Source organism: Buteo buteo, chromosome 3 (genome assembly GCF_964188355.1).
Source record: "Buteo buteo chromosome 3, bButBut1.hap1.1, whole genome shotgun sequence".
NCBI classification, from domain to species: Eukaryota; Metazoa; Chordata; class Aves; order Accipitriformes; family Accipitridae; genus Buteo; species Buteo buteo.
The window spans coordinates 68,938,965-68,964,907 of record NC_134173.1 but is presented as its reverse complement, the minus strand read 5'-3'; the positions used below and the strand labels follow the sequence as shown (position 1 = coordinate 68,964,907).

At 38.3% G+C, this 25,943-nt stretch overlaps 1 protein-coding gene across 1 annotated transcript in view; it reads left to right on the top strand.

Annotated features, from left to right (window-relative positions):
* ADCY8 (adenylate cyclase 8) overlaps nucleotides 1-25,943 on the top strand; it is a 131,509-nt gene that overhangs the window by 17,503 nt on the left and 88,063 nt on the right. The window contains 1 exon segment of the mRNA XM_075023966.1: nucleotides 13,515-13,664. Within this exon segment, the coding sequence (XP_074880067.1) occupies nucleotides 13,515-13,664 (150 nt within the window).

Below are 25,943 nucleotides of genomic sequence, written 5' to 3'. Positions count from 1 at the left end.
AACCTGGTCTAGTGGAAGGTGTCCCTGCCCATGGCAGGGGGATGGAACTAGGTGATCTGAAAGATCCTTTCTAACCCAAACTATTCTATGATACTATAAAACACATGTGTGAAATACAGGTGCTCTTGTTCTTCTTAGTGAAAGCAAGGTGGTAGGTAGAGGTAGGTCATCCTGGGTTTTTTATCATTATAATAATTTTGAAGACATGCATATCAACAGTTAATGGATTAGGATGCGTTTTTCCAGGAATGTCTGGATGATCCCATCCAAATCCTGTGGTACTGCTGTCTTCCAACAAGGCCTGGACTGGACTCATTCCTGAGCTATCACTTCTCACAACTGCAAGTCCTGCAGATCAGCAATGTCCACCCTTGTGGTCCAGCAAAGATTTTTTATTGAATACTGAGGTCAGCAGGAGCCCTCATCTCCCAGAGGAGAGATTTTGCAATTCTGAGTGGCAATGTTTCTTTCATTTCAGTTCCCAGTTGAACTCAGTGGAAATGGGAATTTAAGAGCTACCATATGCTGCCCACATGCTATAGGTGTCTTTTGAATCTTAAATATCTCTAGGTAGCCACATTTTCCTTTCTAGGTGCCACCAGAATTGTACCAGTCTAAGAAAGGCATTTGCACACCTACAAGATTGAGTTGCCCAGAAATGCAGTAGTGGCACCTCTTTGCTACTGACTAGAGAAAGAGAAAAAAATGTGAGGGTTGGGTTTTTATATATAATCTGCCAAGAACTGAAAATTTTAAAACATACACATGCACTTTTTGGTTTTCATTAAAGAAATTTTCAAAATAGCCCTTTTCTAGTTCTCCAGATTTCTCTTGCCTGTCTCCAGACATTGTTCTCAAATTTTTTTTTTTTTTTAAATGTCTTCTTGTGAGGTATTTAGTCCAACTGGTTCTACTTTTAAAAATATTTTTCTCCTTAAAAAAATAGTTGGCATGACTTAGAGGTTTTCTCCTTTTTATAAACTCTTTGTGGAAATAATACATAGAAACATGTCAAAATGCAAAAAAGAAGACCAGAATGCATGGCAAAAGTTATTTATGATACAACTACATTGTGCGTTTATGGCACGGATACGTTAGGTTTACGGTCACATAATGATTAATCGAGCTGACTTTAACAATTGGATGTGGATATTCATGAGGAGGGCAACATGAAGAAGTCATTCGAGCTTGTTCTTACTTTTACCCAGAAGTTAATATAGGTTACATATGTGGTTACTGTACAGTGTCGGTCATCAGATGTCAGCTTAATATCGACAACTAGCATGTTTGTAGTGCTGTCTATAGACATGGTTTTAATTGCTTTCAGCACTGCACTATCTAAACAAAAAGAAAAGAACTTGAACAGTTGGGCCTGGATGAGGCCTTAATTTCCTTTAAGAACAGAAAATCTATTTTTTTTTGCAGTTTGAAACATTTGTACATACTTTGGAAAGGGTGCATCTGGCCACTGTACTGACTGGCTGGGTGACAGAAATTACACTTTAAGAACTGATTTCATCCTTCTAGGTAAAAAAAAATTCAAATTGTTATCAAGAAGCAGACATAAGCCATTCCCTAGGATATCTGAAATGCTTCATTTCACATGTGTTCTGATAGCTAACAAACCAAGATTCTTGGAGGAAGCTGCTTAAAAAGCCGTCAGAGCCAGCAAGCATATCTCCATCAAACAGAACAGGCTTTGGATCAAGCAGTAAATGCTAGAAAATGTCTCACCCTGTCATTAACTGTGTCCTTCTGCCTTGAGCCCTTTCATAGATTTAACTATTAGTGCTGTCTGGCTTCCAAAAAACATCAATCAATTGGGAAGATCAGTTTATAAAACTGATTTTCTTCGGTTTTTTTTTTAAGGCTCAGAAGTAATGTTACCTCCAGTGCCTGAAATTCCAGTAAGAAATCCACTTTGTCAGCTAATTCTTGACTTAAATTCTGGGATGGCTTTTGTGCCATGAAACACAGCGTTGTCAGCCTTTGTATTCATATCCCAGCATGTCCAAGGCCACACACAATTTCTTTTCAAGCACTCATCTGCTGAGTGCTCCTAAGAGAGCAATATTCATGTATCATGAGTGCTGCTACATTGATCTAAATAGTACATACACGAGCTAAATACTCACTAAGACCAAACACTGCTTTGCCCAAGCAAATTTCCCTTCGAAGCCAATGAACTTCTGTGTGAGCAGGTTAAGACTGACCTTGCTCCTGAGTGGGTGCCTTTAAACAACCTGAACTGCAAAAATGTGGACAGCATTTATGGCTGTGCATTGGATCAAACCCTGGATGAACTTATACACAGCTATCCTGATGTAAACCATCTGGGGGGCTTCTCTTGTTAGTTTATGTCCATCAGGATTTAATAGTCTCCAGCAGCTCTCACTGGTGTCAGCAGGATTCATTATTCATCATCAGAGACAGAGGTTGTTTTGTCTTGTATCATTTATTTAATATTCCACGAACAGTCCAGTTTCTATTTCTCATGCTTATACAAGCAGTGAAAACAAAGGCATGGCTTGTATTGTCAGGCAAGGAGAATTTGGCCCACAGTAAATATCAGGGTTTGATGTTAATCCCATCCTTGTTTTATACCAGAATAAGCCTTCAAAGGAATTAGTCCTAGGTCACACCAGCGTCAATGCAGAATGAATCCTGCGCTATATGTCTCCTCTGCTAGCAAAGTGGCAGAAGAAACCTAATCCTTCATTATTTGTCTGTGGCGTATTCTGCCAGCCAAAGGACTGAATCAACTTTTTCCCACAGCACTCTCTGTACTTTTGATGTCAGTCTGACTTCTTCTAGCTCACCACACTGAAGCGTTCACCGTGACTAATAGCAAAACAACACCCACAGGTTTCACAAAGGAAAATGTTTGTCCTCGCCTAACTCTCTGAGATAAAGTCTTAATCCAGCTGGTCTGGAATGCTGTAACCTCTTGTGGCTTTTGTCTGGTACATTTCCATTTGCTCCCATGTCCCTTCCCTATTTTCTTTCCAGGATAGCTCCTAATTGAGAGTTAAAAAATTTGAGACAAAGCAGACTTAAAGAGAATATTGAGTAACACTAGATAGTTATCAATAAAATTCTCATTTAACCTGGAGTGATTCATGTCTTCTGCTGTGCCTAAGTTGTGTTCATCTCAGCTCTGGAGGACGAAGGCTCCCGGGCCCTATTACCCCATGCCCAACCATCCTAGAGTTTTCCTTGCAGATTCATCCATATCCTTACAGGCTCTCCATTTCTTGTGGTTTCCCAAGGTCATATCAGCACTGGTTCTCAGTGTGGTTAAGGATGCCTGAAATTCTGTGTACAATGAAGTCAGACTACAAGCCACTGCCTTTATGCTACTCAAGATTCCTCCAAAGTAAAGGCAGGCCTCAGGTGCTATAATCTGCCGTGTTTACAGCCCAACATTAGCATCAGGGATAGCTGAGAAAGGAGGTGTTTTGGTTTTCTGTAGATTTTTTTTTTTAAATATTTTGCTAGGAAAGGACTCTAAAAATGGCATTGCTGAGTTCTGTCTTTTCTTGGTTTTCAGGGGATCATCACAGTCAACAACAAATGGAGATAGTGAGGGAAAAAATAAATACGGGGAATATCAAATTGCTTTCATTAGGGTTTTCAGGTCACTTTTCCAAAAATAATTTCAAATGGAAACAGAGCAGCTGTAATGGGAAATTTGGAGAGAGGAGATATTTTCCTTGTTATTTCTTGGCTAGCAAACCTACAGCTTGATCTGGGAACTATAAGTCTATTCTTACCGTGTCACACATCAATCAGCTGTAGATTCAATGGGCAAACTCCATCTCTAATGACACCTGTGCAAAATGACAACAGTTACAGGTGCAGCTGTGGGAAAAATTTCACCTTGCATTGGCCTTTATTTAAAAATGCTGATAATAAAGTGTAAAGAGCCTTTGTTTCCAGCACTGTTTTGGCTTTTTTGGGGGTGAATAGTTTAAAAAAAAAAAAGAACAGCTATGGAGGGTGTTTTGTTTGCCAGCAGGTATAATCTGATTAACAGCAACAGCTGATCAGTAGAGCTTCCCATCAGAATAGAAGCAGGCTTTGAAGGACAAGGATTGTTTGGAAAAGGACCCTCAACACTATGATATCCCTTGTCTATTTTTCATTACCAGTATTTTCAGTACTGTTTCAGGTAAACCAATTTACTTTTTAATAGGTATTAGTCTCACTCTCACCCAGACTGGAGTGGCTTTCAAAAGGTTGTCTTATTTTTTGATAAAGAGTCCAAGGGTAATTTAAGATCATTAGATTTTGCTATTACTTTCTTTTTCCATTGCAATACCAAAGGGGAAAAATGATTTGCAAAATCTTGCTTCTTTCTTCCACCTATGGCTACAGCTTGACAGTTCAGAGGAAAACACACATGACCTGGCCTAACATAGCTAGGAAGAAAAATGAAAATTTTCTCTTGTGCAGTCTGTTGTTACAACTCTGCAGAATGCACCAAAGCAGGGTCCCCCGTACACGACTCATGAAGACTGCCAGTTCCATTGGGAAGAGACATGGAGTATATACTGCAGGTAATTGCTGGGACACGCACACATTTGATCAGATGAAAACAGCAATGAAGTGTGTCAGAAAAGATGAACTGCTGTCAGCCCTACAAACATAATTATTGCTCGCTCAGTTTTGACATCCTACTTTGGATAAGAGCCATTATCTAGAGCAATAAAAACAGCTGTGCAGAACACCACCCCCAACTCACTTAGCAGAAATGCAGACAACTTAATTCTCTTTTCCTTAAAATGTAGTTAAACTCTTCCCAATGTTGCAAAGCAGCTTTGATGAATCTTTTTTTTTTTTTTTCCTACCATTTTTCTACTCCTAATCAGTTCTATAATCTGTTAGGGGAAGTACTGGGAACTCTTCTGCCTTGGCTATCTTGCATTGACTTAGGCAGAACTACTGAGATGATTTGAGGAAAATTTCCAAAAGTGACTTTCACTTTAGAGGTCCTGGTTTTTGGGTGTCCAGGCTCACCCTAAAATTCAGTGATGCTCTCAGACATTTCCAGACTGGATGTCAGCCAGAATTTTTTGTCACTGAGAAGTTGTATATGATGTCTAATGCTGGTACATCTGAATTAGGAGACTGTTATTTCCAATTCAGATATTCATGTATGTAATGCAAGGGGAAAAATTAGCATTTGGTAAGGGTTGCTTCAAAAAAACCCCAGAAATTATTTTTAATTCTTCATATCTAGGATGTTGTGAGTGTTCTTCCCCATTTCAGATTAATTTCTTATAAATCTTTGTTTAGATGCTGTAACTTTTATTAGGAGTAATTTATTTCTCTAGTGGCTTTAAATGGAATGTGGCTTCTATTGAACATAAATACTTTGGTATTTGTTTTGAACAGTACATGTGCAGCTTGTAAGGAAGATCAACTTCCACATAGAAAAAGTGTAGCGGAATTTTTAGTGCCAGACTGAGCTTCAAGAATCTGAAATATGGAAGTACAGAAAGGGAAAATCCACAGCTGTTTTACACTCCCTTCTGAGCAGTGAGCAGGAGAATACCATCACTTGGACAGTTTCCTAACCTACCCTGACTGACATGGGTGCTTCCAGTGTGTTCTCTGTTGTGCAGGTATTTGTGCTGTGCCTTGGTTTTTGCTGGGTTTTGTGGGTTGTTACAGGATCTACTCCTAGACAGTACAGGTAACGTAAAGTAATTCTGTAGGACATGTACTATGGTTTCAAAGTTATGTATATTTGGAGAAGAAAACAGATTCTTGTCTGAGCCTTTTACGTTTACTTAAACACACCAAATAAGGTGATGCTTTTGGACAATAAAATGATGACATCTGGAAGGTTTGGCTTTAGATTTCTCTTTGTAATTACCCTGCAATGCAGCTGTCTCAGAGTAGAGGGAGAAGGTACCTAACCAGCACACAGAAAACACTGAATAGAGAGGGTTATTAACGTCAAAGGATAAGATCGTTCTTTCTAAATAGGAACATTTCAGGTATCTGTAATAGCATCCTGTGTGCAAAATGATGACAAAAGAGTGCTGTGCTGCTCAGTGCACGGGAGACGTGATCACCAGATGTCATTGTGTAGTTCAGGATCTGTCCCTAGGTGGGGGTCAGAGAGTTCAGCAGAGCACCCTGTAGCTGTGGAAAGCAGTTACTAAAAATTGAATATCATTTATCCATCTCTGTCCATTTGCCTGTATGCACAGGGTATGACCCTACTACCGACGTTGTCCCAGACGTGTCTAGTCACTTTAACATCTATAAAAAGAAAAGCACCAAAAAAAGGTTATCCAAAGTCCCAGAATAATTTTTTTTCTAATTAAAATTATGACTGAATCCTAAATTTTAAACAAACTTAAGGGGAGATAGAGGAGATGTGCTGCAAATTATTTGCCATTTGGGGCTGCTCGACGGCACTAGCAGGGTTATGTATTTGCTTGACCGCCTCTGTGCGTCATTTAAGTTATGTCAGCCCTTATGTGTCTGATATGACATGATATGATTTTCCTGAAAGGTCTTTTGTACCACACCATGTTGCAAAAGTCTTGCTATAGTTGATAGCTGACTTACCAAATCGTATGGTTTGAGCTACCTATGAACAACTTAATCAGACATTCAATTTTCTACATTTCTAATGGATTCAATGAGAGGAAGAGCAAGAAGGAAATAGCTATTTTTTTAACAGCAAATTAAACTCTTGCTCTGAATATTAAAGATACATATTTCTGAATTCTGTCTTGAACTAGAACTATTGATTTTATGCAAACATGTCACGGTTCAGGGGGAAACTGGTCTTTGTTTTCTAAATAATTAGCAGTGCAGGAGCAATAGACATGCTAGGATATTCTGCAATAGGATGGAGAAAACCATGTCTGAGACCAGTTAGTCTCATTGAGGGTAAGTTGATAATTCTTTGGGGTACACCCTGTGTTTTGATAGGGCCAACCTGCCTTGCAGGCTACAAATTTCCTGCACATGAAAGACCAGACCGTGTCTCTAAGTACATAGTGAAATCCTCTAATGCCTGCTCTGGAAGCAGCAAGACCAGGCTTCTTAAAAGATCTCAGCTCTCCTAGGGGCATAAATAAGACCTGAGTTTTTGAAGAATCAGTTGATGTTCCCATGGGAGCTGTGCACAGCTGAACCACAAGACTCAGTTCTAAACACAAAATCAGGAACTGACACTGAAGTAAATGGCTCCTTTCACATTTAGCAAATCAGGGGTGGGTGGGCTAAAGCACTGCTTTTAACCATCATAGTCTGTGCTTGAATAAATTTACCATGAATAAACGATATACATTTCTCCATCCCTGTCTTCTCAAGTGTATTGTATATTGTATATTCCTGTCTTTCAGTAAACCATGTATATGTAGATCAGATAAAAGAGTTAACACTCACACCAGCTGTGAGGAGTTAAACAGCTGTTGTACTTATGCATTGGACAATATAGAAGATCAGGGACAGATGAGCTTTCTGGAAAGTCATGGCAGCAGTTTGGGCACCTTTGTGGGACAGGTAGGTTTCCAATAAACGTTGATGAAGAGCCACCCACACTCTAAAACAAACAAAAAAACCTCTATCATGGGCATTGGCATTTAGCAGTTAGACCCAGGAGAATTCAGAAGGAGTGAACCTGGGGAATAAAAAACCTCCTTACAAGGTGATTTAACAATAAGGCAGCAATGATTTCAGTTTAATGAGTTGGCAGCGATGCCAACTATGAATGTTCACGTGCTTCCTCTCCCTGTGGAGGCTGTGCTGTGAACTCAATCAGACGACTGCTCTAGATTGGAAAATCACTGCCAACACCAAATGTTTGGTTTTTTAAGTTGGCCAAGTTCCCTGATACAGTTCACAGTATGGTCCCACAAATAATTGATCTGGCACAACAAAGAGGTAGCTGTGCTGAGGGATCAAGGTGGGCAAGATGCAGTAAAGAGATACAGGTACTTTCTAGTTTTGCTGCCAGGAGCTTTGATTCATAAAATCATGGTCTCAGCTGGAGATAGAGGCTTGCTGCAGCCCAGCAGTGAGAGTGGTAGTGTTTGTGCTGCCAGATGTTCATTTGCTATACAAAGTAGAGCATTTTGGTCTCAAATCCCACATTTCTCATGCAACCCTCAGTTCACTCCTGGTGATCAGTTTTTATGAGAGCATAAGTTATTTTCCCTCAAAGTAACCTAAGCAAGGGGGTAATGGAGAAGGGAGAGAGGGTAATGGGGTTTCTGAGACATTTTAGTTGCAAAAACCAACCTTGTGGCAAGCTGCTATTTGTAGTTAAACAACTAATGATGAATCAAAATGCTTCTCCAAACCTAATTAACCAATAATAATTACCATAGCAACCAGTTCTTTATGTAGCACATGCTGAAAACACTCTTAAAGAAGCACAACTGCTTTACTTTTCCAGTTTTCCCAAAACAGACAAGAACTACTCTAATCCGTTGTTGAAGCCAATCCAAAATTAGAAAGCAAAATAGGAAAAGAATTAAATAGTTTCCCACAGTATCATTTCAGGAATTAATGAAATTCCTGCCCTTTAGGACTGATCTGGCTTGAGAATGTCCAACCGGAGATGACATTAAAAACCATTTCTTTACTTTTCAGATGTGTTTTGGCAAGATCAGCCCCAGCACTGCTCTGCTTTTATGCAGCAGAACAAAATTACCTGCTGAAGAGGTTAATAATAGGTTTATTTCTGCAGAGCACACTAGGGTTTCTTTCTGCACTTGAGGCAGTAACACACAAGTTCAGTGCCCTCCTGGTTTTCAGAATTGTTTCTAAACTTTTTCAGCTTTCTCTCCTCCACCTCCACTGTGCTTTCCATCTGAATGTATGCTACCATTGGTTCAACTATTCATAATGAAGTTTGTGTCAATTAGTATCTTTTAGGGCTAGCTAGCAATCAACATATTTCTAGTCTGTTGGGTTTGTTGAATGTTCCTAAGTGCTCACTTTTCCTCAGGTTATGGGCTCTTTTGAAGTGCTGAAGTCAGTCAATCACTATACACTCCATAAAAGTCTATTAATGGCAGGTCTTAGAAAGTACCGAATTAGGAGACTCAACAGCTGGCCTTACAGCTTTATATTCCATGATGGACAATTGCACCTTTTCAAAGACGAAACTCGTGGCAAAATTATAACACACTTCAGTTACGATTTTTTAAGTTTTGAAACTTCTGGCACTTGCAAACCCTTCCTTAAGTCACTCCCAGTTGTTCATAAACTTACAGGATTCTGTGTAAACTCCAAATCAAGGCAAACTCAATTAGGTGCTCTTAATAACAGAAATGCCTACAAATTGTTGTTATGCTTAGCCCAGCTCTGCTCTCAGTAACTCACCTGTACCCTTCTGAATTTCCTGTTTCCTGAACTACATTCAATTCTGTCTCGAAAAGCTGTCTGTGGCTGATTCACCCACCACTTTGCAACAGCCTTGTGAGCTACTTTACCATCTTTTTCAATGAATTTTCCTTTTCCTGTTCTCTTACATTACTATACTGTACCTACTTGGATTGGTTTTTCTTCCTGATCACTGTCTAGTGCCTTTTATTTGTTTCTTTGTCTGAGATCTGGTGGTTCCCAAATCCACTCAAAATGTTATCTTGGTTTCATTGGTCTTGGCAAAGCCCTTTTTATACAATGAGTGACAGATAAAAATGAAATTATTTGAATCAATGTGTACTGTCAAATTTAAACTTAGCTTTCTTGTCTGACCTGCATCCTCTCCTTTCATTGCCTTTGGTTTTGGGTAGTTTTCATATCAATTTTGCAAAGGGCTCCAAGGCACCTGTATGGACACTTTATAAATGTAAATTCATTTGACAAGTGATTTCTCTGTGAACTAAGCTCTTAATCACCTCCTATGAGAATATGGGAAGCAGAGTTTTGGAGTAAAAATTTTAATGTCTGCTTCTAACTACCTACATGATCTTGTCAAGTAACTTTCTTTAGCTCTGTTCATCCTTTTATGCGATTATGTGCAACTGCAGGTTCAGCAGGGACAGTACTGATCCTGTTACACAGATATTCCCAAGCAGCACGATGATGGGTACCTTCTTGTTTGCATTTTTTAAATATTCGAGAAGCAGACCTCTCCAGAGCCCTATTTAACATCAAAACATATCACTCATGGCTTTTTAAGATCACTTGCTGTCTCTGCTACAGTTGCTTATTCAAGTGCTGTGCAAGGTACAAATACACTAAAGAGCTTATACGTGTTGTGAAAAGATTTCCTTTTTTTCATGTTGTACCTCAGTTTTCCTACTGTGTAAGTATTGATTATCTTCAGGTCAGTCAAAAAGATATGAAACTGTGTACATCTTATAAAATCGGAGTCTGCCCTGGCTTGTGGCCCTGATAGGCAGTAGAAAATCCTGCAAGACTTCTGGAATTGGCCACAATAAGCTGCAGGAAAAAGGACTGGCAATGAGAGATTCAAGTCTTATATGTCTTTTTTATTCTTTTAACAAGAGCCACAGATTAATATCCTTACAAGTAGTGCTTTACTCTTTAGATTGGTTTCAATCAGACTACTATGTGTAAGAAAAGCAGATTCTGCCTCTGAGTAAGCTGTTGTTTTACCTGTAATATGTTTTCCATAATTCCCTTTGTCCAAATCAAATTATGTGCTCATGAAATCTAATTGAAGGCCAAATTCTACTACATTTGCTCTAAGGAGATCTGCTGAAGTGAGTGGCACTAGTCCTGAGTATTAGCAGAGACGGGCGACTAAACTGGGCTCATCAGGAACTTACAATTGAATTTGCAAGCAAAGGAGAGCACCCTGCCACTGCTTTCACTGTTGAAATGCACATTTCAAATGTTGTGAAAGGCTTTTCTTTTTTTCGCCCTATACTCTAGCTTTCCTAGTGTGTAAGTGTTGATTATCTTCAGGTCAGTCAAAAAGATATGAAATGTTGACTCCTCCAGCCACCCACAGCTGATTTCAGCTGTCCTGCTGAACCGGTCTTATCTCATGTCAGCTCATCATATGCCTTTTAGTAGCCTGCATGAGAAAGGAGTTATCTCATGGGCTGAATTACTGCATTCTCTGGTTTATCTTGGAGCAAAGGCAAAAAGTGTCTGAGGGAAGCTGGCTGGTCCGGGGCAACCTGTCTCCAGTAAAACAGGGTAAGGTAGATAACAGAAAAAAAGCAGTAAGCACAGAGGTGGAATAGTGACAAATGCAGTGAGACTAAATAGTCTCAGATTCCTCCCTTTTAAAAAATAAAACTAAGGGGTAATGCTATAAGTCAGTAAAACCAGGAATGGTGAGAGGAAGATGAATTGGAAATGATTAGTCACTGTTTCTCATATTATAAGCATAATCAGGCACTCAAAGAAATGATAAGCCTGTGAATTAAAGCAAACAAAAGGAAACATTTTTTATCACAAAGTGCTTAATTAAATTGTAGAAATCTTTGTCATTGAATGCCATAGGGGCCAAAGGTACAATTAAGTTCAGAAAGATATCAGAAGAAGTTAAGCAGACAGGTACAGTATGCCACCTCCAGCTCGGAGGTGCTGTAAACCACAGGATCCTGGAAGTCAGGCAGATGCAAGGATCATGCTAATCGTGTCCTATTTCTCATAAGCTTTGCCTAGACATCTATTACTGGCAAAGATTAAACAAAACTTCAGCTGGAGCCAGGATATGCATTCTTATTTAATCATGGCATATAAATTGTAAATTAATTCCCTGTACTATCGTAGAACAATACTCCAGATTCAGAAATACGGGAATATATAAAGCTGAAGTTTCTGCCAGATGCATTTGGTTAGATATCAGATTTCACCTTCAAACCCACGTGAATGTGAGGAGTGAGACCTGCAGATCCAAGGCTCAGCATCACAATGAGTTTAGGGAGTTTCGCTAAATGTTTTCTCTTTTCTGTTAGGACAAGCAACACTTTGATTTTAGGGAGATTGATTATCAGATAATACCATAAAAAATGCAAGCTCTAGCCCATAATGTTGCGCAACCACAGATTGCTGGAGTGTTTAAGGCTGTTTTGACAAAACATCACTGATTCCTTCCTTTATTCTTGTACTTGTACCTACTGTTTGATCCTTGTGCTCCTACCTGGGCACTCTCTGTTGTCTGCTATTAGAGACAGGATCCTGAATGATGAACTCTTGATCCGTCCTGGCGTGGCTGTTCTGATGTTGTTACGATCCTGTAGGTATCACCCATAGCATTATGGTCCAGAGTTGTTGGAGCCTGGGCGGCTTTGCTGGGTGGGTGATGTGGCCACAGGGTAATGTAGCCCCCTCCTGCTCCAGGGCTGGTCTGCCACTGGGAGAGAGGTGTGATCCCACAAGTCAGGGTGCCCTCAGTGGGACCTCACCGGCACAGTGGCTGTGGCTGGAGCTTGGCAGGAAGATGGGGAGCTGCGGTTTGCAGATGTTCAGCTGGTTCACTCTGCCCCGAGGGCTTCTCTAGCTAAGGTAGCAGTCAGAGCAGTTTGGCCCTATGTGATGCATTTGAGGACTATTAACAATTTCTGGATTTATTTTTCACTCTTGACCCTCTTACAACTTAAAAAAAGGTGGGATCAAGTGGAAAATGAGAGGAGTTCACATGAATTCCCAACCTATAACAGGGATGAGGTATTGGGTAAAGGTGCTGAAACTGCAGGTCAGTGTTCCGTCTCTGGTGCATGCAAATATTATAAGTTTCTTACGCAGTTTCCCAGACAATCCTCACTTCAGTGGTGTTGATGTGCCCTGCCTTACAAACGTACAGAGCACAAAGAGGCATCAATGAAAGACAAATAAGCCACTGAAATTTACACTGTTCAAGGATCCCCTCCCATTTGGTTCTTTTAAATTCATATTGCAAAGCAAGAAGCTGTGACGCACCTTCTGCAAGGAAAAACAGTGCAGCTCTTGCGTAGGCCCCAGTGGAGAAAAGGTCTATGTATACAGGCACAGGCTATGAAAGAATTTGGTTATCCTTTCAGCTTCCCCTGTTGAATGGTTCAGGATTCAGATTGTGCAAGCTCGTGCTTTGGCATCAGCTGAAAATGAATTTATTTAATTTGGTCAATAATAACAGAATAACTATTAATACTGATATTAATTCTTAGCTAACTGACACTCTTTGTTTTCCTTAATATGGCTCTCTTCTCAAACTAAGCCACGAAACAAATCACAAAGTTGCTTTTACAGAAGAGGCAGTGCAAAAACAAATTGTTAATTATGTTTGTAATCATTCCTGACTAAAACCCTGTGAGTCAGTTCTTAGAAACATTGTTTTTGGTTCAACTAGAGTTTAATGCCCCCAAAAACTGCATATTTCCTCCTCAAGGCAGAGAGCATTTTACACGTTTGATGCCTCTAATTAAGATCCAAGAGATTCTTTTATGCAAACTTTCCTAACCATTGTTTTTACAGCCTACATGACTGCAGAGCAGTCATTCTCTCTCTCTTTCTCTTTTTAAACAGATATTTTTGCTTCTTCTGTCTAATCAAATCCTATTTGTTGTTCATTGCAGATAGCGGCTCAGGCAGTGTTATTTATGTGTATGAACACTGCAGGAATCTTCATTAGCTACCTATCAGACAGAGCACAACGTCAAGCCTTCCTGGAGACCAGAAGATGTGTAGAAGCCAGACTGAGGCTAGAGACAGAAAATCAGCGACAGGTATTGGAGAAACAGTCCTATTTTTGTGTTAACTGGAATTGATAATTGGACAAGAATGGGCTTTTGTAGCCTTGCTGACTCCAATGTGATGCCACCTGATTTGTGCAGGTTAAGTGAGTTTCATGCTGTTATTTTCCTGGTGTGTATTGATCTGATGCTTCTTAAAGATTTTCGCTGGGAAACAGGATGAATAGAGAATGGCTGTTCATTGTTCTTTCCCATACAAGAAGAGGCCATCAAATGAAACAGCAACTGGCAGGTGTTTAAAAATGGTTCTTTACACAAGAGGGGTTAAGCTGGGGATCTTCATGTTTTGGAGTGTTGTGCATACTAAAACTTGTACCAGTCAAGTGAAAACTAAGCAAGTTCATGGCAGTGAACTCCATCTAGGCAGAGAAAATACTCAAACATCTGCCTCACAGATGAATTTTTGGAGCTAGGAGGTTGCTGCAGAGAAGTATTACCATATGCTTTCTCTGTTCTTAAACTATTCCCTAAAAATTTCCTTTTGGCCACTGTGCGCAATACCATACTGGGTTACATGAACTTTTGATCCAAGCAGGTATGGTTGTTCTCAGATAAATCATCTTTTCCAATCCAGAATAAGAGGCATTGAATAAAAAGAAGTTTGCTGCTTATTATTTTGTACCAAGAGAGCAGAAATGAGATGTAGCATGCTATACATACTTTGCATTCACACTGAAAGATCAGAAGGTTCACCTGCTGCTTAAAAACCTGCATTAAGGTCAAAATACAACCTGCCTGTATATATATATATATATATATATATATATATAAAAATATAACATATATATGTATATATATATGTTACACTGCTATTTCATTCTGAAATGATCTTAGCCATTCATTTTGTCCGGTTGTATAGATACATATATTACTTCTCAATTTTATTTCATTTACCTCTTGAAAGTCATGCTCTTTTACAGAGATCTAGGAAGAAGTCATATTCTAGACTTTACTGACTAATGAGTCAGTATGAATGCATGACTGTGCTGAGTAATACAAGTTACCTGGGCGAGAACATCTCTCCAGCCATTGCTGACTGAAGAGGCTTTGAGGGATGCTATCTAGGATGCTCTGTTCTCATTTTGAGTGTAGGACCACATTTTTATGGCTTTTTTGTTGTTGTTAGTTTGGGTTTTTTTTGCATTTTTCTTCTTGTCTAATCTTTTATTAACTAATATTTTGTAAGCTTTACTTTGATCATTGTTTTGTAGAGTTCATCATAAAAATCTTCACAAAATATTAACAAAAAATTCCCCTGTTCCAGATGATTCTGAAGATTTTCCATCAGAATTATTTTATTTTCTCATGGAAAATGAAATTCCTACAAAGACAACATTCTTTTTGAGAAATTCAATTTTGCTGAAATTTTATTTCCTATTAGGAAAATGAAGACAGATTGTTTCCATCTGGGTGGGGTTAAAAAAATCAATTTTTTTTTTTTTTTTGGTGAGGGGGAAAGTAGGGGTTGGATCTGAAGTATTTGTTTTTAATCAGTCAATGTTGAACTGCGCATTTTGTCTTGGCCCAGTGCCTTGCAAGGCTTCAGGACTGTGCTGTCCCCTGAAGACAGAACTTCCTGGAGAGTTACCTCACTGCAGTTGAGACTCACCTATAACCAAACAAAAAGTAGTGTGTCATAGGCATCATATGACTGGAAATGCATAAGGGAAAATGTATTTGGGCCAACGAAAATGCCCACAAGAGAAAAATACAGACATCAGGGCACCAAATGAAAGATCTCATCTAAAACCCAATGTAATGATAAGCTAACCCAAAATTTAGGAACAAAATATTTTCAAATATTTCCCATCAATTTTGTTGGAACTTTGAAACTGTGTTATTATGCACACCTATAAATATATATATCTATAATACATATAATATACTGTTCAGCTTTTCATTTGTATTTGCAACAACAACGACAAAATATTCCAATACTGGAATGTCTTGAGGAATGGAGAGCCTGTTTACATCAGTCTTCTGTTCTTTCCCTTTGCTTCTGAAGGAGTGGCTCATTTAAGTGAATTCTAAGCATAACTTCTTTAAGAAGACTGGCAACGTCACATTTTAGGTGACTGCTTTTCTTGAGCAGGTTGTTCATGTTCACTTGATCAGTATCCACAGGCAGCAATTCAACGACTGCTAGCATTTTCCTATCTTGGAGACATATATTTCTTCATACAGGGGGTCTGTAGTTCACACGAATATAAAAATCATATTACCTGTTGATGCATATCATATTTTTAAAAGTAAGGATTTAATCCTAATGAAGTTTAATAAATTCATTCTATGACTTTCTAGAAAATAGCTCTGATACATGAAGGGGGGGGGGGGAAAGCATGAGCAGGCCAATAGTTGTGATGTGGCTTCTGGAAATTTCTAAAAATGTGTCTAAGGAGCTAAAAATGTGCAGAGAAAATAGAGGAATAATTATTTGTGTAATTCTTCCAAATAATAATTCCAAGAATTCCAAATTGTATTCCACTCTGATTTATTTCCACTTCTCATAAATGGTTCAAACTTAAGGTTTCTTACAGCAAGGTCAAGCTTTTTGTGGCTTTCAGTGGTGGTACTGCTACTTTTTATAGTAATGGGTGACATAATTAAAATCTCTCAAGGTTTGCTTCCACCCCACACAGCTTCTACTTCTTAAACTGAAAATAATAGATAATTACAATGGGTAATTGTATTGACATGTCATACATATGACACCTCATACATATGACACGTCATATGAAGTATGACAGCTTGACAAGTAGGTCCTACAGGGTCTGGTTTTGTCCTTACTTTGTTTAAATCAGAAAACCAGTAAAATTAAAGTAAGAAAAAACAGCATGAGTTAAAAAATGCAACAAGGAATGGTATGCTCTTCCATAAGTAATTGCAGAATAAAAGTCAAATTTTTTATAATTATAATGGTTATATAAATGCTTCAGATATACTTCAGTTCCTTACTGTGCATTGTTGAAACTAAGAAATCAAGTTTCTGCACTCTCAGAATGATTCTTCCAATTTCTCAGTATCCCTTAGATTTGTCATCTCTAATCATCCGTCATTCTAATAACTATAAATGCTATTGCTATCATTATTCAGTATTGTGTAATGCCTAAAAGAGCCAGTCATGGAAAGTCACCCGACTGTGAGCCAAACATTTTATATTCTATGTTTCAGAGACAAGTGAGAGGTACCTCAGATATGTGGAGTTGTACAAGGAAACAATAATACTGATAAGTAAGGATCTGTTTAGGTTTCAGAGATTTTTAAGAATCCCCTAATGAGTATTTGCAGGTTTTATGGAATGCAAATATAAAGTTTCTAAAGTATCAGGTTCTGTATTTTCATGAAAAGCAAGAGAAGGTTCTGTATTTCCTGATAAATTTCATATAGACGAGCTGAATTTTTTTCAGTGAATGAAGTTTCATTAATTTGCCGTCATACTTTTTTTAAAGTGTGTTGAAAATAGAAGGTGAAACTACCAAAATCCCACTAGGGGCAAAAACCTCTTTTTTGTTGTTTGTGCTACTCTGAGGTGAAATTTGCACAATTAGATGTGATAGTTTGTTTTCCAGGTGTCGTTATTTTCCAGCAGACTCTTCCTTTTCAGGGGTTTTCAGGGTTTAAGGACTCTTTGCCCTATTTCAGTATTGTTTTGAGGTTTTCCATTTTGACAGTCAAGGCCATTTTAGTCTGTAGAAATGTCTGTGTGCCATGTATAGTCTCTGTAAATCTGAATTAGCTCCTTTGGTTCATTGCCCACAGAAAATATCCTCAGGTGCAAGTTCAGCTTTTACGCTAGTTACAATTCATTCATTTACTGCAAAGGAAGGAAGAGGGTGAAGTGCAGACCTGTATGATGGAAAAAACTTTAAGGAGCCTGGCCAAAATTTTTCAAAGCTTTAAGTGACTTAATTTCCAGTTTCTGTGTTTCCAATTAAGCTCCTACATCTTTTTCCATCCTTCCTGTCCCATTACTATTTACTCTCAACAGGACTTTTGAGTAAAATTTTCAGAAGTATTTCAGAAAGTTAGGAGTTTTAGTTGTATTTTCAAAAGTGACTAATTCATCAAGGACTTGATTTTTTATTATTATTATTTTTTTATTTTTAAGCACCTGGGGTTGTTAACAAGTACATATTAGCATTTTCAATTACAATGAATTTTCTAACTCTAATTACTCTATTAATAAAGTGAACAGTACTGTGGATACAAAGACAAATTACTCCAGCAGTCATTGCTAATGATGTTTATGTACTTAACGGTACGGCATTATCTGTGTGACACCATTTGGAAATCCCAGCACTCTGTGAAAGTGAGGGAACATCTGTGTCTACTTTCCCAATTTTCATTACAAAATTAGAATTTTGATGAACATCTAAAACATTTCACAGCTTGGCTTAGTTAAGTGAGACTCCACAGCTGATGAGTACCAGAAAAACTGTATCATAGAAAGATAGAAATATCAGAGAAGCAAGCTAGAGAAGGTAGCACAGACAAAATAAGGTGTTGTAAAAACAGTCTCAGTTTACCAGTTATTGATCAAATCATTAATTTAAATATTTTCTAGTGAAATGTAGTGAGCTGCATGTGCTTAAGATATGTAGCTATATCAACCAACCAAACATAGCAGCCATAAAATGTCCTCCAGTTTTGTTTTCAACACCTTATAATTATGAATAAACAACACACATGAGGTTCTCAGTTTCCTTAAGTCCATTTCATTCCAGCAATATCATCATTTTCTGTTACCTGTCTGAAATTTTGAGTCAATATATTTATTTGATTTCTATGTGTTTCATAAAGGTTGACACCCAGTGCTGTACTTTGTTAATAACCACTTCAGAAACACTGTCTTCCTTTTTACCTTGATTTTATTGTAAGGACACAGCAGGTAATTCTGCTTTTATCATATCTGGGCAATGAAAATAGAAAGTATAACTCACTTTCTTAATTAGCTACTGCAAAACTTTCAAAAACAATGACTATGTAATTTCCCTCATTGTGAAAATGCTGTGAAATTGCCTTAATGAAGAGCAGGAACCTGCCTTAAATTTCATTTTCATTTCTGTTTCTCATCATCCAAAATCCCTAAGTTTTAAATGAATGACGTAATAAATCCAGACACATATTGAAATGATGACTTTATGAAGAATTGAATTTATAATATATCTCTGGTGTCCTTACCTGCTCTTTCTCCAGCAATTCATCTTTACTTGAAAATTGTCTAACATTTTAAACCCTCAAATACTACCATTTAATTATAAAGAGTCTCTCAGATGACTGTCACTCTGCCTCTTCCTCCACCACACATACATACACCAAGTAACACATACCTGAAAACAATTATTGTGCAAGGAGGTTAATATTTGACTTATGAAATTTCTTATGACTGAAGCTGGAAATGGAGGCCTAAAATGACCAGGAAGGGAATATCACAGAAGTTAAGTAGCTAAATGGCTTTAAAAATCAGCCCAGCACTTATCTCTTATCTTGTAATAAGATCACAGTGTTGCAGGACTGCTATTCAGAGAAAAGTCATTTTACTCATAATTAAGAAACTTCTGTGTCATGGCCACACTTCGACTCTCCATCCAAGACCTCTATAGACCAATAAGACTAATGAAGGAGAGAGAAAGCAATAGGGAAATATGGGTGTGAAGCTGCTTTCAAGCTAAGCAAAGTTGTTCAACTGTATCCTACTAACATGAATAACCTGTGGATTAGGCTAGAGTTCAAAAAAAATAACATAAAGCCTCTCTCAAACTTTTTATTTGCATTATTTCTGGTAGATTTAGAGCTCCTGATGGTATCTTATAAAAAAAGGAACTTCTCTGCAGTTGTTTGAGATGACAGCTGAAATCAGTCCAGATCTGTGCGATGCTTATATTTGTTCTCTGGTGAGGTGTTTGTTCTTCTTCTCACTTTAGCAGGTTCTGCATCATTCATGAAAAGAAATCTCCCTCCCTGGTGTGCAGAGCTCACCAACAAAGCTGCACTGCCACTGCTGTGCTAAGCTGTTGGGAGGGACTAAACTCAAAGAAAGAAATCCTCCAGTTTTTAAACCCTGAGAAACCAAATAGAAGAAATTATTCTACTTTAGCCGTACATTTGTGCAGTTTCAGTGGAGTTACCTAGTGCTAGAAGGTACTAAAGCCACAACGCATTAGTCTCTTTAGCTGTACTGTTTACATGCCACTTCAACAGAGCCCTTAGCAAGCAGGCCCCTTTCTCTGCAGGCACCATCTCAAATTCCACCAAGAGAAAGTCCTTTTATATGGAAATAAAACTCTTTTCTCAATGTCTTTCCTAAGCCTTATGAATATTTTCTCGGGTGTCTAGCTGGCAGAGGAAATGGAGGTGAAGGCTAGAAGAAGGAGCAACTAAGATTGTTGGTGGGGAACAATCACTGTCTGGCTTTAGTCTTGCAAGGAGTGCTCAGGTGAGAAGTTCCAGGCTGGCATCATGCCTGATCCAGTGGGCTTCTGGGGATGCTTTGCATCCAGGTGGGATGAAGACAGGCATCTGCAAACATAATTATGGGTTTGGTCAGATTAGTGGGGAACAAGAAGAAAAACCTGTTCTTCATTAAATGGTCTAATGAGAAGAGTCCTCTCTGAGAACACCCTAGCAGACTTTTCCTCCCTGCAAGTCCTGCCACTGGTTTACTGGTCACCTACTTTCCAGCTAATCTATTTCTCACAGGGGATTCCACAAATTCAATTAAAGCTCATTTTAAAAGTTAAAACAGTTTGGATATTATTTCTTTCAATTTCCATAAAAGATGTGATCTCAACCACCCTAAAGAACCATTTGCGCAGGTGAGAAGAGGGTTGTTTTGTTTTCTGGGTATGAACACACATTCTCTTTTTCCAGTGTGGGTACGAGGGCTGTAGAAGGAGAAGACACCCCTTAGTCTTCAGAACAGTCTACTGTTGGCATATTTAGTCTCTCCTGCCTGTTATCTGTGGAAAAACTGTAATCCTGTCTTAATCTCTTTTTCCATTAGAAAACTCTTCTGTTCGACAATTTGTTTCCCTTCTACCTCTGCTTTCAAAGGATTTTTTTCACACTTTCCTCTGCAACAATCTATATTTCCCACAGCTTTAAGAGGCTCTCTGCAGATTGATGAACTCTGTTGGTTTTGGGTTTTTGTTTTGTTTTGTTTAAAGAAGCTTACATGTTGTGTAGGTTTTATCAAGCTCTTACAGATCTAGATTTTAATCAACCATCAGTACTTTGCAACCTCTAAAGTAAAGAGCAGATTGGACTGGGATTGGAAAGGACACTTTAAGAGGGTTAAACACTATAAAGTCATCTTTTTTCATATTGGTGCTAAGAATATGAAAATCCCTCTAAATTGGTATGAGGATAAAGTTCAGATTTCGTTTAAAAAAAGAGTAGTCTGAATTTTAGAGATCACATGACCTTCCTTTTTCATTGTAAAAGTAGTTTAAAATGCTTCATAAATAAAAATCATAATCACAATAATTGAGGCTTTAATTTTAAAGGGCAAACAACAACCTCACAATTAAATATTCTATGTAAACTTCTGCTTAGATATTACATTTTAGTCAGCTATTTTTCTTTATAGGAAACAATCTGTTAAATGTAAGATGCTCAGAAAGGTTTCACAGTTATCCAGACTTTCATCTTGGTGCTTTTCTCTAAAGAACCACGATCCTAGTAGAAATTTGTTCTCGGCATTGCTCCTTTGCTACTTAGAGGATCAAACTCAAAGTATAATGTGCTGGTTAATCCAACAAAAAAAAGGAATATGCAAAATGTATATTGTTCTTCACAATCCATGTCCGTATTGTGTGATTCAGTAGGTGACCTGTTTCCTAAGTCTATTGACAGACTTCTCCTCCTTATTGGGGTGGGAGGAAGCAATATTTACATGCACTTATGCTTTTGTAGGTACCAGGGAACACATCACAGGACCAGCATTTACATTTTCTACATCTTCTTGTCTCAGAACACCCTATCTGCTTAACCCACTTGCAGTAGAAAACACAACATTTTACATGTCAGATTTTAGATGTTGTTCCTTCACATTTGCTGCTGATGTTTGTTTCTTATCATCAGAGCATAAACCCCACATTTTGCTTTCAAGTAGGAATCTAAGGTAAAATCAAGATAAAAATCATCCTCTGCCTTCTCTCCCATTCCTTGCAAATCTGGAGTCGTCACATGGACTCAAACAGAATAATGAGATTTGCAGCCAATGTTAGAAAGATGGGAATCAGACCCTGAACTGTAATTTATACAGAAGAAAAATAATCACAAAGAGTGTCAGGACTTCAGGCATGGGAGCTTTCCCCAGAAGAAATTGGTGAGAAGGAAACCTCCGCTTCCCCTCATTAGTAGATGGTTTTTGGATTCAGTAGTGATAAAACTACTTTCTGAAAAGAAAAAAAGAAAAAAAAAAAAAAGTGGTTTGGGGTTTTTTTTTCATCTCTAAATAAGGTTGTTCAAATGCTGTGCTGGTCAATAATGAATGGGACTGATAGCTTGTTGATCAGGTTTTGGTGGCCTGTGCCTCCTGCATTCTCAGCTCCTTGCTAAAGAGAGAGGTATCTAATAAAAAAAAAAGCCATTGTCACAGCTGCCACTGACTAGTGACCCTTGCTGATTGTCTCAGGAAGGTGGACAAAGGTGAAATGAGTAAGGGGAATGAAATAGTTTCAGCCCCCTACAGCGATGAGACACTTCTGCCAGCTGGTCTGCAGTACAGTCACCTCTGCTTAAATAAAGAACTCCAGGCTCCAAATTAATCAGGGTAGTACCTTTCCTGAGCTCTGAATATACTTACTCATTTTAAGGTCATTTTTCTTTCTCATTCAGGATCAGAACTTTCAGGGTGCTAAGGAAAGTTTATACTAACTTTCCTTAATACCCCTAAATTACTGTAGGAGGACTCTGAAAATGTCCTTACAAGCTTCGCAATTAATGGAGAGGTTCTGTGGTCCATGCATCAATTCTGAGCTAGCCAGAGTCAAGTCACTGATGCCATTGCTGAGATAATTTAAGGTAAGATGAAATTTTTAGATTAACATTTATGAATAGGCTGAGGTTCTTTCAAACCATTAGGTTTTAAGTACCCACCTACAAGCCTATTAAAAGGGATTTGATTTTCAGAAGGTGACCATTACTCACACCTACAGAAACTTCCCAGGAGAAGTTTTATCCAGCTTGTGCTGCTTAGTATTGGAGTCTTGTAAGTCTCTGACAAGGTTTATTCCTTGTTTTGACCAAAACAGATGACCTCCTAGCTCTTTTCCATCTTGTTGTTCTGCAGTGAATTAGTCATATAAAGCTGAAAAATAAATGGCATGTGAGCTTGCTTTCTGAAATTTTCCATGTCATTAGCTGTAATAACTAGTACTGTTGAGAAATGTCTATTTTGCTGAAATTGCCTAGTAATTTCTGAAACAGCAAAAAAGGAAAAAAAAAAAAGAAAAAAAACATCTAAATGAATAGAAAGTAGTAACAGTGCGGAACACCTACATGAAGATTCAACAGCAGAGGAGTCAAAACAGCCCTAGAGAAGTGAAAGTGTACCAGGGCATAGCACCACAGACATTAAAGTCAGATGGAACTATTCTGATATTTTTAGAGCAAAATTGAGTTGAGGGAGCTGTTTTGCTCTCATTTTCTATTCCAGTAAAATAATGAATAGCTTAAGATTATGCCATTATGGAATCAGTCTCCAGTAGGTGTGTCTATCTTTCTCCTGTTCTTAAGGTATGACTCCATCCTTCCTGTCCAAACTAACTGAAACTTATGGAAGCCAGTACACTAGAAGATAGTGCAATGCTTTTTGTTGAGCTATATGTCTTATTTCCATACAATTTTTTTTTGTCTTCGGGATATTTTTCTTCTCTACAATTGTTTAATAAAGAATAAATAAAAAAAAAATCACCATGAGATTTGGAAGAAACAAAATTACGAAACTATAAAAATTGTCTTTCCATGTATTAGATATGTCTAATGGATTACTATGGGGCTGGACAGTATCACCACTAAGCATAAATGTCCTTGTCAACAAGACGGGATGGTAATACAAATTTTTTTATAACAACTTCTGCTTTCCACCACATCTTTGTTACATGGCTGGGTTTCACAATGGAATGTAAGTCTAATGTGCTCTTCATTCAGGAGGTAAGAAATCATGGGTTAGGATCCAGAGGATCTGGAATTATTAACCATTGCTTGTACTCATTACAGACAGAATTCCTCCCTGCGTCTCTTTGCCCCAGCCATGGGCTCCCACCCACTCCCGTACAAGTTAGTGGTGGTGCTCACGTGGCCTTATGGTGAGCTGTTTCATTGCGTCCATGCCATACGGTGTAAGCATCGGCTACACTTAGTTTCATGATTAATCATGTTGTTTTTAGAAATAATTTTATAAATATTTTTGTAAGTATTTTATGGAAGAATACAATTTTTCACTTAAAAGATACACACAGAAGCAGTAACAGGCACCATGCCAAAAAAAACAACAGGGAGGGTTGTTCCACGACTTCCCAGAATGCTACAGGATCAGCTAGGTGTTTATGAAGCCAAAATGTTACTAAGAAGGCATGAAAATACAAACTGGCAGCCCTGGAATCAGCCTTCTACAGCTCAGGGAGCACAGGGTAAGCAGGTATTAAGACTGCAATCTTCTTACATAGGCAAGTGGCTGATGAGAAAGGCACCTCCCTTGCCACCTAGAAACGGATTGTTAACCATCAAGCCCTGCCAAGATTTTGTAATGTAGCTTCAGGTACTTGAATCTTCAAACCACTCATCAGCCAACCAAAGCAGAGGACCAGCAGTATCTTGCAGTACTTTCAGCATGTGCTACATATATCGTCTCATGCTGTTCTGGACAATAGTATTGAAGAAACAATTGGATAAAATGTCCTTCCTACAAGAAGTGTGTGGAAAAAGCTTTTTTCTTTCTTGCGTTACCACAAACTTTATAACGCTTCTCAGTTAACAACTAATTAGACACAGTTATAAAAAGTCATAACTCTCCTAAACACTGGGTTATCAGTTTGGATGAGACTCTAGCTATGTTTCATAGCTTATAACTAAACAAAAGGAGACTCCAAAACCTCCTGTTGATCTGTCCTTGTTTCTCTTTGAGAACAGCAGATGCCTAAATGGAACATGTAGTCATGGCTGGGATGAGTGGGAATGGTAAATGCCTGAATTTAAATAAAGTTGATATAGCTCATATTGCATATTGCAGCAGTAAGTAGTAAAAGCTAGCAGGCAACCTTGTAACCCCACAAATCTGAACATATTAGATATTGCATGTCCTTCCATATTTTTAAATTACTTGCCATTGTCTCGATAATGCACAAGAAAGAACAGCTGCAAATAGACTGTTCATTGTTCACTAAGTAAAGAATGAAGAAATTTCTCTTTAGAGCTGTTCATCAGAACGAGGGGTGCTAATTCCCATTTTCTAGAGTGGCATTTACAATAATTACATCTATTCTGAACATTGTCAGTTTTTCAGTAGAAAACAATACCATTCTTATCTATTTCCCTTAAACATAACAAAAGCTCATGTGCTCCTGAAAGTCTAAAACCACTGCTGTCAACAGCCCTTTTCTTATGCTATTAAGTTCAGTGCTTAAGACAATAAAGCCTCTATGATATTAATTGTAAATATTGTTAAAGCCAAGCTTGATGGTTCTGGCAAAATAATTCTTAAAAATCAAAATGAAAAGTGTGGAGAAGTTTCTCTAGAGTCACTGTTGAGTTAAACATTTCTGGGGTACGTCCACTCCAGTTTTACAGATGTGTCTTGAGAACAGGCATAAGCAACTTGTTCCCCAATCCAAAGACTTCCTCCCACAAGATATACGTAGGTTCATCCACCTGAAAGTACATGTAGAGGAGGAAGAACAAAACCTGAGTTCAACAGTCATTCAAGAGGGGCTTTTCATCCCTTGGCAAAGCCAACCCTGATGAAGATGTTGAGAAACAAAGGAAAATCCCAGGGAAGTATAGGCAGCATTTCATCATTTGCCATGTGCCATCTAAGGGGAATCAGTGCAGTGAGCTTCTGCAAACAGCAGACCCTGCAGGGGTGATACCCTCGCATGATCTTCAGGGAAACCTTGGGGAGTGTGACCTTCCTCTTGGCAACCTCCTGCAGACCCCACATTGCTTGCTGATGTTTTGTGCTTCTTGATGTTTTGTGCTTGTTGGTATTTTGTTTTCTTTGATCAGCACCAGTGGAAAGGTCTCCAGTTC